The sequence below is a fragment of the Perissodus microlepis genome, chromosome 11, assembly GCF_051167445.1.
Source record: "Perissodus microlepis isolate ML-2025 ecotype Zambia chromosome 11, ASM5116744v1, whole genome shotgun sequence".
Classification (NCBI taxonomy): domain Eukaryota; kingdom Metazoa; phylum Chordata; class Actinopteri; order Cichliformes; family Cichlidae; genus Perissodus; species Perissodus microlepis.
In genome coordinates this window covers 31485481-31501289 of record NC_140471.1, presented here as the reverse complement: position 1 = coordinate 31501289, position 15809 = coordinate 31485481, and the positions used below count along the sequence as shown (strand labels likewise).

The 15809-nt window shown below is 39.4% G+C and overlaps 2 protein-coding genes across 2 annotated transcripts; both read left to right on the top strand.

Annotated features, from left to right (window-relative positions):
• Positions 1 to 376: 376 nt before the first annotated feature.
• On the top strand, positions 377 to 5412 carry pkdc (protein kinase-like domain containing). The gene is made up of 3 exons (XM_084944861.1): positions 377 to 554; positions 639 to 1023; positions 3210 to 5412. Exons 2-3 carry the CDS (start codon positions 653 to 655, stop codon positions 3799 to 3801), a joined length of 963 nt encoding a protein of 320 aa, XP_084800987.1. The 5' UTR covers positions 377 to 554; positions 639 to 652; the 3' UTR covers positions 3802 to 5412.
• Positions 5413 to 5706: 294 nt separating this feature from the next.
• On the top strand, positions 5707 to 14940 carry herpud2 (HERPUD family member 2). Its single transcript, XM_084944575.1, has 9 exons — positions 5707 to 5814; positions 6824 to 7194; positions 8839 to 8916; positions 10695 to 10796; positions 11115 to 11278; positions 12042 to 12167; positions 12340 to 12669; positions 12870 to 12975; positions 14081 to 14940. The coding sequence occupies exons 2-9, from the start codon at positions 7048 to 7050 to the stop codon at positions 14270 to 14272; spliced, it is 1245 nt and encodes a 414-aa protein (XP_084800701.1). The 5' UTR covers positions 5707 to 5814; positions 6824 to 7047; the 3' UTR covers positions 14273 to 14940.
• Positions 14941 to 15809: the final 869 nt, after the last annotated feature.

Sequence of the window (15809 nt, the reverse complement as noted above, 5' to 3'; positions counted from 1 at the left end):
GCTGTATATAGCAAGCATTTAATATTATTTAAATTAAATTGTATTGACTATTGTGTTGCTAATCTTACTCTTTATTAAATTTCATTAAGAATACACTCACACATTGCTGAGAGAAAAGATATGACATTATGCTGTTATAAAGTTTATTTATTTTGTTTATATAATCAAAAAAATAATATTTGATGTTACATTAGAGTGCTTGAAATCTGGACTGCTCACAAACCTATAATAAGAACTACTTTATGCAATCACAGACGTATAATGGCTTCTCTGGGTTGTTAAGATTGCATCCAATTTCATTGTCCATGAGCGATGACTTTTTTTTTTATTGGATTCTTTGTGTGCACTCCAGTCCAGTAGGTGGCAGTGTTGCACACTTTTCGCGCGGGTTTCCTTAAATGCCGAATACTTCCTGAACCGTAGGATGATTTAAACCGTGTCGGTGTCCTGACACATTTGCGAGAAAATCGATATTATACTTATTCAGTGTTCAGTGAATCGTGTGGGTGAAACGAAACCTTTGGTGTCCTGCTGCAAAAACTTTTAAGAATCAGGTGAGTGCGACACTTCAACAGAGACCTCCAGCAGCGCATACAAGGACGCTTTTTAAATGTTGCTAATTCTCCTCTTTCATTCAGCCGTAGCTGTGGAAATGAAACAGGAGTACCAGGTCCTCATCCTGCAGGCATGTGATGCTTCATCTCTACGAGTCGGTGCTAAGATCCAGACCCTGTGGAGTGGTTATGGGGAGATAGTCCGGCTGCACCTGGAGGGCTGTGACCGGCCCTCCGTGGTTATAAAACACGTTAAGTTTCCAGAGGAAGCCGAGCACCCCGGTGGTTGGAACACAGATCGATCCCACACACGTAAAGTGAAATCCTACCAGGTGGAGACACATTGGTACCAAAACTATTCCACCAATCAGAGCTGTCGCATCCCTGCCTGCCTAGCTGCCTGTTCCTATGGCGATGAGATGCTGATCGTGCTGGAGGATCTGGACGTGGCCGGTTACGATCAGAGGAGGTATAAGCTTAGAAACTCTGAGAAAAGCTTCAAAAAGCATGTGGCATAAAATCCATAAAAGTCTATGAAGTGTTCATGTTATTCAGATATACTAACCTCCACCTCTTCTCCGTGACTTGTGTATATTTGTGTATGTTTATATAGTATATATGTATACCTAAGAAGTCATGGCTGATTTCCCACCCATAGACAGCATAAAGCTAGTATAAACGTGGAATTTGGTGAGTGAATCATCAGCTTAAATTGGCACTGAAGTCTGATTCTGACCATGAAACCCACCACCATGAAAACCACCCTGCACCAATCCAGTACATTACTGTAGACTAAACAGTACTGCAAACTAACCAGACAAACTAACCTTCCCAATCTGCACTATACTGTCTAGTATTTTTATGCAAACTTAATCCGCTGATTATTGGGCCAGATTATATCTACATATTTGTTTGCCTTTTTATCTCCTCCTGTGAGCACTGGTGATGGCTACACCAATAGGATTGTATTTTATGTGTTACTGTTTCTTTCCACAATCGGTTACTGTTGCAAAGGAAAACAGTGACAGGAAATAATAAGTCCCTACAAACCTAAAGTAATGAACCTGTTTTGAAAGTGTAAGGAGCAAAAAAGGACATACTTCTGTGCTGAAATGTAGAGAGTAAAGGTTAAACTTCATTAGAAAAATAAATACTCAGGTGAAGTACAGATACCTGAAAATTCTACTTAAGAACTGTAATGAAGTGTTTTGTACTTGCATTATGTTTTTCCATTTTTCTGCCACCACTGTGAGAGCGTGCAGTAAAACAGGAGGCCTGCATATAAACTATGGCTTGGCATTAATGCAGTAAACACTGGATTCTCTTGTAGACATCAAAAATGTTCATAAATTGTGTTTTAGGTGAGGGAGGAGATAATTTAACTTTCTAAGGGCATCCTATTGTAATATTCATTTGTAATTTTAGGTCTGAAGGCGCTTTTTTTGATGTTTAGTTATTTTTAATTTATTTCTGTTTAATGTAACTTAAACACTGTTCAGTTTCAGGTGCCTCATTTCCAAATTAACTGCTGAAAGAGGCAGAAGCTCTTCCAGGGGTCGTTTGATGTGTGTCTGTGCACTTTCAAAGTAGTTCTGAAAGGGAGTAGTTCAGATCAGAGCCTTTATTAGCCTGGATAGGTACAGTGGGGCAAAAAAGTATTTAGTCAGCCACCGATTGTGCAAGTTCCCCCACTTAAAATGATGACAGAGGTCAGTAATTTGCACCAGAGGTACACTCCAACTGTGAGAGACAGAATGTGAAAAAAAAATCCATGAATCCACATGGTAGGATTTGTAAAGAACTTTTTGGTATAAACTCAACTCGTCGTGTTTGGAGGAAGAAGAATACTGAGTTGCATCCCAAGAACACCATACCTACTGTGAAGCATGGGGGTGGAAACATCATGCTATGGGGCTGTTTTTCTGCCAAGGGGACAGGACGACTGATCCGTGTTAAGGACAGAATGAATGGGGCCATGTATCGTGAGATTTTGAGCCAAAACCTCCTTCCATCAGTGAGAACTTTGAAGATGAAACGAGGCTGGGTCTTCCAACATGACAATGATCCAAAACACACCGCCCGGGCAACAAAGGAGTGGCTCCGTAAGAAGCATTTGAAAGTCCTGGAGTGGCCTAGCCAGTCTCCAGACCTCAACCCCATAGAAAATCTGTGGCGGGAGTTGAAAGTCCGTGTTGCTCGGCGACAGCCCCAAAACATCACTGCTCTCGAGAAGATCTGCATGGAGGAATGGGCCAAAATACCAGCTACTGTGTGTGCAAACCTGGTAAAGACCTATAGTAAACGTTTGACCTCTGTTATTGCCAACAAAGGTTATGTTACAAAGTATTGAGTTGTATTTTTGTTATTGACCAAATACTTATTTTCCACCCTGATTTACGAATAAATTCTTTACAAATCCTACCATGTGGATTCATGGATTTTTTTTTCACATTCTGTCTCTCACAGTTGAAGTGTACCTCTGGTGCAAATTACTGACCTCTGTCATCATTTTAGGTGGGGGAACTTGCACAATCGGTGGCTGACTAAATACTTTTTTGCCCCACTGTATATCCTTAAAGCCATGATAAAGACATGCCAAATAGTGAAACAAACATAATTTATGGTGGTTAAAAAAATATATTTTATTCTTTTTAGGACGAGCGTTACAGACAGGGAGATAAAGGCTTGCCTGAGCTGGCTTGCTCACTTCCACGCTCTCTTCTTGGGTGTGGCACCAGAGGGTCTGTGGCCTGTCGGTACCTACTGGCACCTGGAAACCCGGCCAGACGAGTTGGAAGCCATGGATGATGCTGAGCTCAAAGCAGCAGCAGGCGACATTGACAGGATACTCAGTGAGTGCCGCTTCAAGACCATCGTTCATGGAGATGCCAAATTAGCTAATTTCTGTTTTCCCCAGAGTGGGAAGGATGTGGCAGCTGTGGACTTTCAGTATGTGGGCGGGGGCTGCGGGATGAAAGATGTTGTATATTTTCTAGGAAGCTGTATGGAGGAGAGGGAGTGTGAAAAGAGGGTACCAGGACTACTGGACTACTATTTTTCAGAACTAAAGCTATCGTTAAAAAAAGACGTAGAGTTTCATGCCCTTGAGAAAGAGTGGAGGGAAATGTTTGCATTCGCTTGGACAGACTTTCATCGTTTTCTGCTGGGATGGAGGCCGGGACACTGGAAGATCAACCGATACAGTAAACAGCTGACAAAGGAAGTTCTGCGCAAGCTGAAACAGTAATCAGTAGTTTCCATGCAGCAAGTCTTCCTGGGATAAACACACAAAGCACCCAGGAAATCTGTACACACCCATATCCATTCCTGTGTCATTTAATGAAGCATGCTTATCACGTCATTTGTGGGAAAATAAGAGTTGTTGAACTGCTAAGGCAGTTTTACTTTTCTATATGGCCTACTGCAAATTCGGTGCCCAGATGTGAATTAATATCAGCACTTTAAAATCAATACCACACATTACAAAAAGCAAGAAATATGGCTGAAAACATTTCTTGATTTTATTCTAGTACATGCAAAGATGTATTCAGTGGAAATTATTCCGCATGTGCAATATTTATGAAACACAGATAAAAATAAAGGCAACTAATAGCATTATTATTGTAGAATGTGGGGTGTAAACAATCCTAAAGTAATAACTTCTACAATCTGTGCGAATATTTTGGAAAAACTCAATAATTTTGCGGCACTTGAGGAGGTGCTAAATACTTAGCGCTGAGACTTAAAGTCTGGCTGTGTGGTTGGACAAAAACATAACATTTTCTCCAAATGTGGTTTGCCTGTTAGGCAACTTACACTGCCCTCTGGTGGTGGAGTGCCATTCCAACGATCAGTCCTTTGTTTAAGAGGTTCATTTGAAGTAGGCGTGGAAAGACTGAAAATCTTACAAATAAAACAAATACACTTTTTTAAAAAAAATTATCCAAAATGTCAAAGTAATGAAATGTAAGTCTTTTGTTATTTAAAAGTAGTTTTCTTAAAGATTAATTGTATTACATGTTTTTCCACTTTTAGTAACCAAATGGTAAAGCAATACAAAACTATACTGTGTAAGAACATCATGTCACAGAGGACCTGAATTTTCTTAATATTTACCAGACTGAGTACTAAATGTGGTGAATAAATTAAGATATTGCATCATATCATCAGCAAAGTGCAGCACCAGTGTTGTGAATTGTATGCACACGCAAATATGCTGCCATCTACATTTTCTATAGATATAAATAATTTAAACTAGGCTCTTTTTAGAGTTTATTGCACTCCACTTTGAAATAACATGGCTATATATAAAGCCAAAACCTGCTGACTGGGGGCATGAAGTCATTATTCATATCTATGTTTGGGGAATTAAATGACATTGCTGAAGAAAAAAAAAATAAAGCTCCAACCCTGCTTGAGTCATTCTTTGCTGGATGATTATGTAGTATTTTTCCTGACACTCATCAGACCAAACAATGTGTGTCCAGCCTCCACATGTCCAGTTTTGGTGATTGGTGCAGATTTTATCCTCAGTGTCCAGTTCTAAGTTGACAAGAGTGGCATCTGATGCGGTCTGGCATCAACGGGGCTTTTTAAAAATTCGCCCAGGGAACTGCTGCTGAATGGCTGTTTTCTCTTTTTTGGTTGTGTAGAAAATCCAGATCAGCACCAACAACCATGCAATCATCAAAGTCAGTTAAATCAACTTGCTTTTCCATTTTGACGTTAGGTTTAAACTTGAATTTGTCTTGACCACGTCTATGTGCCTAAATGTATTGAATCATTGTCCTTATATACTTGCATTAATGACTTATTGAAAAGGCATACCTAATAAAATGACCAGGAACATATAAAGAAATATTGGTTCTTATATTTATTGAGTCTGCAATGTTACTTTTGTCTGCTTTGAAATTACAATGTATATATATATATATATATATATATATGGTCAACTTCTAAAACACCTTTATATCATAAGACTATAAACTAATAGATTGAAACCACTATACTAAACTAGAACTGTAGATTTTCAATTCTAAATTTCAAAGTGAAATCAAAAACACTAAACTATAATAACTTTAATGCGTATTTATTACTGCGGTGCAAGGTTTTGGTTTTGTTTTTTTCTTTGTTTTTTTGATCAGCTGTTGCAAAGAGAATGACGTGTTTCCGCTCTCACACCCGACATTACAACAACAAGGCAGGCGAGCCGAGCTGGGACGGGGAGTCGACGGTGACTGACTGACTGGAGAGTAAACAGGTACAAACAGAAAGCCCTCTGAGGCAACGTGTTCTCATTTATTATCGTTAGATCTTTAAGTGTGCTGTCACCTTGGAGAGGCTAGCTAGTCCCACCGAATTATTACCAAACCACAGCGACGCTAGCATTAGCCAAAAAGCTAACGGCGTTACCCTGGCTTCATAACCAAGGGTCAAAATAAAAGCCGAGTTGATCGGAGTGACCGGCCCAGTGAGGCTAGTTTGCTATGTGTGTTAGTGTGTTCGCCTGAGGATTGTACAGATAAGCAGCGTTAATAGCTCACCTAACTCTAAACCGTCAGGTTTAACCCGACTCGGTGTGATTTATAGTTAAAGTTGCTTTAATTGTTCACTGTAAAGATGAGCCAACATGGCAGGTATCAGGAAGTTTAACCGAAACTCCCGACCCCTCCGCCTCACCTGCGGTTATTTTCGCTTACGTGCGCTACATTTTGTAGATACATTGCGTTTCACTGTGAGCCAGCTGTGAATTGTTGTTGCAGTGCGCTGGTGCATTGCTTATTACAGTATGCAAAAGTGAGCTTTTTGTTGATCAGTTTCCTCAGTTGCAGGAAGTTTGGGGCAGAGTGTCAGACAGGTAGGACAGATGATAGACACTTATAGACTGGTGACCCTTGACACTTTTGGATGAGCTCCAGCCTCGTAACCCTGAATGGTTAAGCTGGAGTTTATCTTTATTAATCATTTATAGCTTGTAAGTTAGTTTATTGATCCTATATTTTACGTTTGGTTTTTTTTTTTGGCACACTTGGGGAGGGATTTAACTCTGACACAGACATGGACAGCTGCAGTAGTTATCCCTTTAATACTTCTTTGAAGTTGACCTGAAGGATGACCACACAGATTTCCATGTTGCATGTGTGCTTAAAATTTAAATTTCAAAAAATAAAATGATAGATATTAGAAAAATACTTTGTATAAATAAAAACAAAATGTTTTAGGATAATGTGTAATCTATAAATGCTACTCTCTCTCTTTTTTAAAAACAGAAATCCAACAACTTGCTACCAGAAGAATTCCAACTCATAAAAGATCTAGAGATGAAGCAGATATTGTAAAAGGGGACCCACCAGCCCCTTACCTGCAGCATTGACTGTTTTTGGTGTTATACAAGTACCAGCATGGAGAGAATTTGAGGTAGCTTACTCCTCAGGACAGTCCTGAGTTGTGTCAGTGAAGGTTCCTCAGAGCCCACTTTCTAGTAATATGAGCCATGGACTCTGGGGCAGTTGATAGTCCTGTGACCTTGGTCATTAAGGCCCCCAACCAGAAGTATGAAGACCAGACCATTAACTGTTTCCTTAACTGGACTGTGGAGAAGCTGAAAAGTCACATCTCCAGTGTGTACCCCAGCAAGCCGGTGAGTAGCTTTTTGTCCGTCTGAAAGAAACCAGAATCATGATTATTTTTGATTAATAATCATATTATATATAATTTGAAACAGTAATTCATTTTTTCAGTAGGCTGCTTGACATTTATTAAAGGCATTTATCATGAGTTTACAGATATATATAAAAAAAAAAAAACAAGTTAAAAAAAAATAGATGTAAATGAGGTGATGTACACCATGTTGTCCAATAGGAAGAAAGGCCTGGGCTGCTGGTCCCTAGCAGCTTGCAAAATGCATAATAGAGTCTTTCCACAGGTCCAAATCTTGGTACAACTTTAACTTTCTCTAGATAGACCTTAGTGACCAAAGATTGTTTCTGTTCTGCTGTTCAAAGCTGAACTACAGCACCATTAAGTTTCACTTTTAGGAAGAAACAAAAATGCGCTTTGTAAAGGAAAGGGATGTGCTTGATATATAAATACAACAAAAATAAGAGATGTATAGAAAAAAAATAGTACAAAGAGCAAAGTATTTGTTTTTGAGATTATTTTATTTAATTCATTAAATGTTGACAGACAACATCTTCATTGAATCCAAGTGACTGCTGAGCCCAACCTCATATTATGTTTGATACAGAATAATCAGATTTTCTGTGGGGTGAGTTTTTGTGTGTGTGTGTGTGGGGGGGGGGGGGTTCAGTTTATTAAAAGAATACATGGATTTAAAATTAAAGATTAAAGATTGGAGGTATTCATATTTCAGCAGGCTAAAGAGCACAGCAGCAAGCGCTGTGCTAAAATGGGGTTGTATTTGTAGACTCGTGTTTCACCCAGAGGTGTGCCCCACTTTAAGACTGGAGTACTTCTCTAGTATTACAGATGATCCTAATGCACCAGTATGTAATACTACTCCCATGCAGACATTATCATTTGACCACTGATGTGATGTTCCTGAAAAAGTGGAAACACAGTGATTCAAAGACAACTTTTCTTTGATTCTTCAGTGAAAATGAGGCAATGGCATTTGAATTGTCTGTATTCCATCGCGGTCAAGTTGCTCTCATAAAACGGATAAGGAGAAGCGAAAGCCTTGTGAAGAACTGAATATTTGATTGTACACATCACAGGCTTTCAGTAGGCTTTGAAATCTAATCCAGCCCAGTACTCTCATTTAACCCCAAGGCACCTAATCACTTTACAAACATGACAGGTTTAATGTCTCATACTTTGAGCTATCAGCTACCAAAAGGCTTTCTCAACTGGAAACAAAAACATGTTGATGTTGCTGCACCGAGCTATGAAGGTTAAAGGGAGCTGGTTGTGACAGAGTAGTAGCTGGCAGTGTTTCCATAAAAACATGTTTGTGGATGTTTGGGTTTAAGTTTACTGTGAGGGCTGTGTTTGCTCAGACGCTCAGTTCAAGCTCTGCTTGGTGTCTCAAGAAGAAGCCCAGCAGTTTTATCATCCTGCATCAGGTTACACTATATAGAGGAGATGGGTGTGATTGTGTCAGACAGTGACCTGAATGCCTATTGTTTTCAGAATATTTAAAAGCATAATTTAAAAAAAAAAGAAAGAAAGAAAGAAAGAAAGAAAAAAAATTACCCTCACTCTGTGTGTGTGTGTGTGTATATATATCACTTCTTTGTCTCATTGTGTGATGTTTGTGTTTCAGCTGTCCAAAGACCAACGGCTGGTGTACTCAGGAATGCTCCTTCAAGACCACCTGCAGCTCAGAGATGTGCTTAGAAAGGTGAGAGCCACGTATCAATGAGTTTTTGGGAGGGGATGTTAAGTTCCTGGGAATTCCTTGGTGAGAAAATATTGGATCTGGATTTATCCTATAAGGGATCATATAGATTTCTTTAAATTTCAAGCCAGGTAGCACACAGCACACCTTGTTGTACAGTGTAAACATTAACAAAACAAAGCATAAAATAAAGTTCACTGCATTGCCTTTCATGAAGTAACTTACCTTTCTTGTCTGACCTCGTGTGTGTTCAGAGTTTGAATTTAAATTTTCCAAAGTTGTTCCAAAGTTCAAAACCGTGATGTGTCTTTACTCTTGTTGAGCGCACTGGCTTGTAATTAGTGCCACAGCTGTCAGTTACTTTAGTAATTGACTATTCTATTAATCCATTGAGCAACCGGGTAAGAAATATGTTTGTCTTATTAATCAACAATAAAAATATAAAATCACCTACAACATACATAAAACATCTGCCTAAAAAACCAAAACATTTTCTTAAATTCAAAGATAACTAATCACAAGTACAATAATCTCAAGCAAAAGAAGTTATACATGCAACGGAGCCAGTTCATAAAATAAAATAGGCTTTGCTTTGTCTTCTTGTAAGACTTTTTTATGAAACTGTAAGCAAAAAGGAAAGAGGTAGATTTGGTTTTGTTTGTTTTTGTGCTAGTGAGTGAGCAGGTATGTGTGTCTTTAAGCCTTTAAAGGACTATGTGGTGTCGGCAATGAAGAAAAACGAGCATATCAACATTCTCAGAGCTCAGGCTTGACCTCGGCTTCAAAGAAATGTTTCCTGTTGCAGAAAACAGATGTCCTGATAGTGTAGATGTTAATAATTAATGTTTATTATAATTCAGTGTCCAACATAGCAGATGCAGATCAGTGGCCTGTGACTGAGTTTTACTGGCCTGCAAATAAGAAGGAAGAAAAAAAACTTTTGTATTTTTAAATATTAATACAATTTAGCTGATACAGTTTTATTTATATTTTATATCAGTCTAAATCTTCAAAATAATGTTACTTAAGCATTGAAAGAAATGTGTTCTAGTATCGTTGCAGTCCCACTTGTAGCCTTTGTTTGAACCAAATGTGAAACAAAAGATGAAAACTGAGATAAACTAATCTTTGTTTTCCTTCTTCAGGGAAATTTAAGAAGCCAACACGGCTCTCAAAGATTTGTGAATTTAAATGTGTTGAAACAAAGGTGGTTTAGATAATTCGTTGATATAATTGCCAAATACATCCCCTGAGGTGTTTGGCTGTCTGCCTTGCTTCTAGAAGTACTTTGCTTTAGAAAACAAAACACTGAAACTAATTTATTAGTGATGTTTGTGAGTGAGCTGTCTCACACAGTTACAGTAGAGTAGTTGTAGCGCATTAAGTCAGAACAACATACTTTATTAATCCCTAGGGAAATTATGTGTAAGCAGTTTTGTAACTGTTGGTATTTAAGTAGCTACAAATTGTGTGAGGGACTGATGGCCGTGCAGGAGGCATGTGTAGTCAGTTGTTCACATCCTCAGTAGTAGTTTAACTGTTGCTCGTAGACATTTCCATCTGTGGGGGAAGTGAAACGGGCAGTCTGGGAAACAATAGCCGATGTGATGTGTGTCACCAACAAACGATGAGCATTGTCTGAATTCTGGCCATTTCCACTCTAATCCTTTCTTTCTCTCTCTTTCTTGCTTTGTCTCTATGATCTGCTGGTGCCTTCTCCACCACCTTCTTTTTCTTCCTCCCACACATCTGGATCGCTCCCTGGCCTTGTCGACCCACAGCACGATGAATACCACATGATGCATCTCGTATGTACCTCTCACAGTCCCCCCGGCTCACCTATGCCTCGGAGTCCCTCCAGCACGACTGCTTCTGATTCCAGCGTGAGTAGATCAACACTTACTAACACAATTTATTCGTGCTTTTAATGTATTTTTACAGTTTTAAAAGCTCTGGTAAGCAAATGTTTTTAAAAACATTTTATTAAACTGACCTGTCATAATTAAAACAGTTAGAGACTTATTCTGATTAAGTTGCAATCAACTTTAACTGGATGTGTTTCTGTGATTTCCTGTAAAAACTATGAAAGCTGTTTGATTAGGCTGCAGCCTCCATGCTCCTCTCATCTTCTCTCAGGGCAAACTTGATCTTTTCTGTGTGTGCTTGATTTAATTATTGGTTTGTTATTGGTGTTCACACAGAGTTCAGAGAGTGCTGGCTCCATATCTCCTGCCACCACACCAAATCAGGAAAGTCAGTCAGCCTCTTCATCCTCCTCCTCTTCTGATCCAGCGAGTTTTGATGGGCTGAGGTACCGCGGCGGCTTCGCCCAGTATCCTCAGGGCACCGCTGGTATCCCTCAGTGGTAAGCAAACAACACCAAGACACGAGACTGGGCTTTTTTTAGCTCTAAATGAGCGTTTGTGGGTTTTTATGGTATCACTATACAGGAGAGGGGCAATTTTACAAGCACTTTGTAAGTGCCGTGTATCAGGGTAGCACAAAGCATTCACAAGGTACTGCTGTCTGAACACACACAGAAAAATCAGCTTTGCCTAAATTTTACCACATGCACTTCACATTACCGTAACTCCTCAACAATTTTGGGCTAGAGAGAAAATTCAGATGGTTCCTGAAAGACGATAATTATTTTTTGATTTTTTTGAATTATTTTTTGTTTGTTTAATAAACAATAAAAAGACAAGTTAACAGGTTTAAAGAGCAAAGAGCTATAATGTCTTCTATCTGTTATTATATATTAATGGGAAAAAGTTTTGACAGAGTCACATCTGAGCATTTACCCCCAAACTAATCTATGCCTCTTTAAATTATAGAAAATATAAATTTGTGCTAAAATATAAAATAAAATAATATGATTTAAAACAAGGGAATCACCACTGTATAAATAGAGGTCTTGCAATAGATTGTCTGCCAGGTGCTAATGACATAAGTACTCACTAAAGTTTTGTGAGATATTCTGTTTGACATCAGGTTGAAAGCAGGTCTGTGGTTCTCAGAAGCTAATGGGACGACCCTGAAGATGGAACATCAGTTTATGGATGTGTGTCAGTTGTCCAGCTTTGTGTTAATGCCTTTAATAACAAATATGACGCCCCCTCCCTCCACAGGCCCGATGCTGCTCAGGTTCCCTTTCATGGGACCCTACCTGCCAACATGCCCCCCCACCCCATGTACATGCCAATGCAGATGCTGTGGTGGCAACAGATGTACGCTCGTCACTACTACATGCAATAGTAAGTGCAAAAACTGTCCTGCTATCATAATGCCAGTAACCGTTTGCCCAGTGACATATTTGTTAGACTACATTTATTTACTATGATTACTTCGCGTGCTGATTTGTTTGTTTGTCTATTTTGTTTCCATTCTCTCTCCCTATTCTCCTTCTTTTTATCTCCATTTTCTCAGTCAAGCAGCAGTAGCTGCCTCGCAGCCTCCCAGCACCTCCCCTCCCTCCTCCCCCACCCCCTCACCCCATCAGCCTGCCCAACCCAATGCTGTGCAGCCACCACTGGGACCTAACGCGGCCCCCAACGCCTTGCCAGAGAACCAGCCGCCCAACCCCATCCAGATGAACGCTCAGGGCGGAGCCGTCCTAAATGACGACGAGATGAACCGCGATTGGCTGGACTGGCTTTACACATTGTCTCGCGTGGGCGTCCTGCTCAGCATCGTCTACTTCTACTCTTCTTTTAGCCGCTTCGTCATGGTGGTCGGAGCCATGTTGCTCGTCTACTTGTGAGTTAATTCTGCAGAAGTTGTAAAAACAAAAACCTTATAATTTGTACTTTTAATTTTGACATTTTCACATCTGTGTTCATGACAGTGTACTGAATGTGTTTTTACTGCAACTTTATTTTCACCAATCATTTCAGTCAGCCATTTTAGATATATCTGTTAAAAACAACTTTAAAGTCAAGTGTGTGTCTATGTTTCAGGCACCAGGCTGGCTGGTTTCCCTTCAGGCCAGAGCAGCAAAACCTCAGAGGAGGAGGAAGAGTTCCACAGGAGGAAGCAGAGAGACACCAGGACATGCAGGAAATGGTGAGCTTGGCACTGTCTGTCACTGTTTTTCTGCCTTCCTTTTCTAGCTTGTTGTTTTCAAAGACAAATATCAATTAAAATTTCTCAGACTGACAGACGACCTGATGAAGTTTGGCTGCATCACACCAAGTACACTCTGGACTGTTTCCCATCTTTGGAAGTCAATGATGATGTGCCAAAAATCAGCACTTGCCCCACTTGAAATATGTGCAGAGACTGCAGAATACTTTGCACTGTACTTTGAGTTTCTTGTCTTGGCCTACTGATCTCTGTGCATTTCTTTGCTACCTTGATGTCTGAAGTGGATACATACAATGTGAAAATCATAATTTTTGGTATTAAATTATAGAATAGATTATAGATTATAGCTTTTACAGCTGATCAACAGCAGTGCTAGGATGATCCTTTACCTGTAAACAGAAAAATCCTTTGTTAAAAAAAGAATTTCAGATTGCTGATAATGTGACAACTCAAAACAAGACTGTAAATGTCACTAGATATTATAAATATCTTGGAGTTTGGCCAAATGAATGTCTTTTGTTTAAGCATGTAGCAGTTTAATCTCTAATATAAAACCGAGAGTTCAAGAGAGTTGTTTATTCTAACAAGTCCTATTTTTTTGTTGGAAAAAATAAAGACAGTTGTTTTTAATAGGCAACTTCTTATTCACTCATATCTTTTCAAATAATTTCAGGTCTTTTCCTGAGTCTTAACATGAGGGTACAGCAGAGAGATGTGCTGATAAAAACAGAAATGAAAGCAGGAAGGTTTCTGCTGTAGGGTTGTTTGCAAAGGGAAAATGGTTTAAGGAACTTGGCATTTCAGACTGCTTTTATTCTCTGTTTCTTAACACTGACTTCATCTCTAAGCTTCACTCGTTTGTGTTTGGTTTTTATTGTTTCATTTGTGTACATGATGATGTGTCAAGTAAACATAAACTTGCAGCGCTTTATGCAACATAATATCCTGCCAACTCACAGGAAGCGCTTTCAAAATATAAATGCTCTTATTGTCATTTTAAGGTGGAGTTTAAAGCAATCAGTCCAGAATATGTCTGAAAGAGAACGTCTTTAATCTTTTTTGTCTCTGTTTGTTTGTGGCAAAGGAACGACTGATGGACGAAGGAATGGAGGACGATGACAGTGGCGAGGATGGAGGTGGAAGAGCGGAGGATCAGGGCCGGGCGGCGGCTGCTGCTGCCGTCCGCGAGCCGAGTTTCATTACAGTCGCGTGGTCCTTCATCAGCACCTTCTTCACCTCACTGATCCCCGAGGGACGACCCCACCCAGACAACTAGGTAGACCCCCTTGCTTCTAAAAATAATTCCTCTTCCTGCTACAGGAACCCCCCCCCCCCACCTTTACTGGCCATAAATAACCCAAACGCATCTTCACACAATCCCATATGGTCAAATACTCCTTGACCGAAGAGCCCGCCTAGCCTCCTGTCCTCAACCAGTGAATGAAGTGTAAGAGCAGTTGCAGGGTGTTGCTGCAGTAATGGAACCTTTGGTAAAGTCATGTCAGTGCTGTGTTAATGGAGTAAAAGCTTCAGCAGTGAAAGTTTTTGTTTTTGTTTCATCGCTTGTGAATTCATTAAGACTTGGCGATGACGAGAGACGCTAAAGGGAGTTGTCTTCCATTTTGAGCTGTGATATGGTTATGCTTGTGAATATTTTATTTCATTATTTTTTTTAATAATGGATGTGACCCAGAAATAAAAAGAAAAACAAAGTAAGGAATTTCCCTAAAATAATAGGGAAACGTTTCCTTAACAAACCATGGAAAACACATCCTCAAAGACATTTTCATGTATGCACACTGTGTGCATATAGACATTGCAGCTACTGAAGCACATTGTTTTCCCACTTTGTGTATTTTAAATATCTATTTACACATGTAAGTATATGCATCTTTAATTCCTGAATATATGCTTTTTTTGAATAAAAATCTTGCTGCAGTTTAATTTGCCTGCTGTGGTGTACTTTCTCTAGTGCGCAGTTGATGTAGTTCCACTGATGTCCAGCAGGGGGCGGCATTCACACGCAGATATTGTATCCTCCTCTTCTCGTTTCCCAGATTATACTTTTGCAGTTCCTTTCTTCCTTTCCTTCTTTCCTCACTCTTATTCCATCCATCAGAGATATGGGAGCAGCAGGAGTTGAGGAAGAAACATAAGGAGGCAACAAAATAAGACGCCCTTGTGCTTTGAGGCCGTCATTTTAAAGTGATTTCAGTAAAATATAAGTATACCAATGTATCATATGACCTCAGATGTCAGATGTGCTTATATATTTAAATCTATTTTTAATTAAATTTACAGTGTAGCTTAATATGAAAGAATATACAGATAAAAAAAGTTGAAGGGTAGAGAGTTTGACTGAACATTTCAATCATAAATGACAAAAAAAAAAAAAAAGAATATAAAGGTTCTGTCTCTGAAAGCCTTTTCTGGCCAGGTTTTGTGCTGGCCTTTACAGCTGTGCGTCTCATCTCTCTTCCACACTTCCACAGAGGATGCATCCTTGATTATAGCTATTCACTATATATCTATATATCACTTTGTTCTCCAGAGGCATTTTAAGATTTGAGATGTCCTTCAAAGATGGCGTCCTAAACTCGATGTCTGCAGGAAGTCAGCTCTGATTTTTCTTCTTCTGTTTGCTTATGTATTATGTCCCATCTTACACAAATTTTGTTCCCGCACTTAATCAGTGTGTGATTTCTGTTTCTGAACTGTTGTGCAAAATTCTTCACAGCAAAAAGCAAATGGTCAAAACTAGAAAAGGGGGTCAGATTAAAACACGAGGTAAAGACAGTACAAGAAAGAGAGGA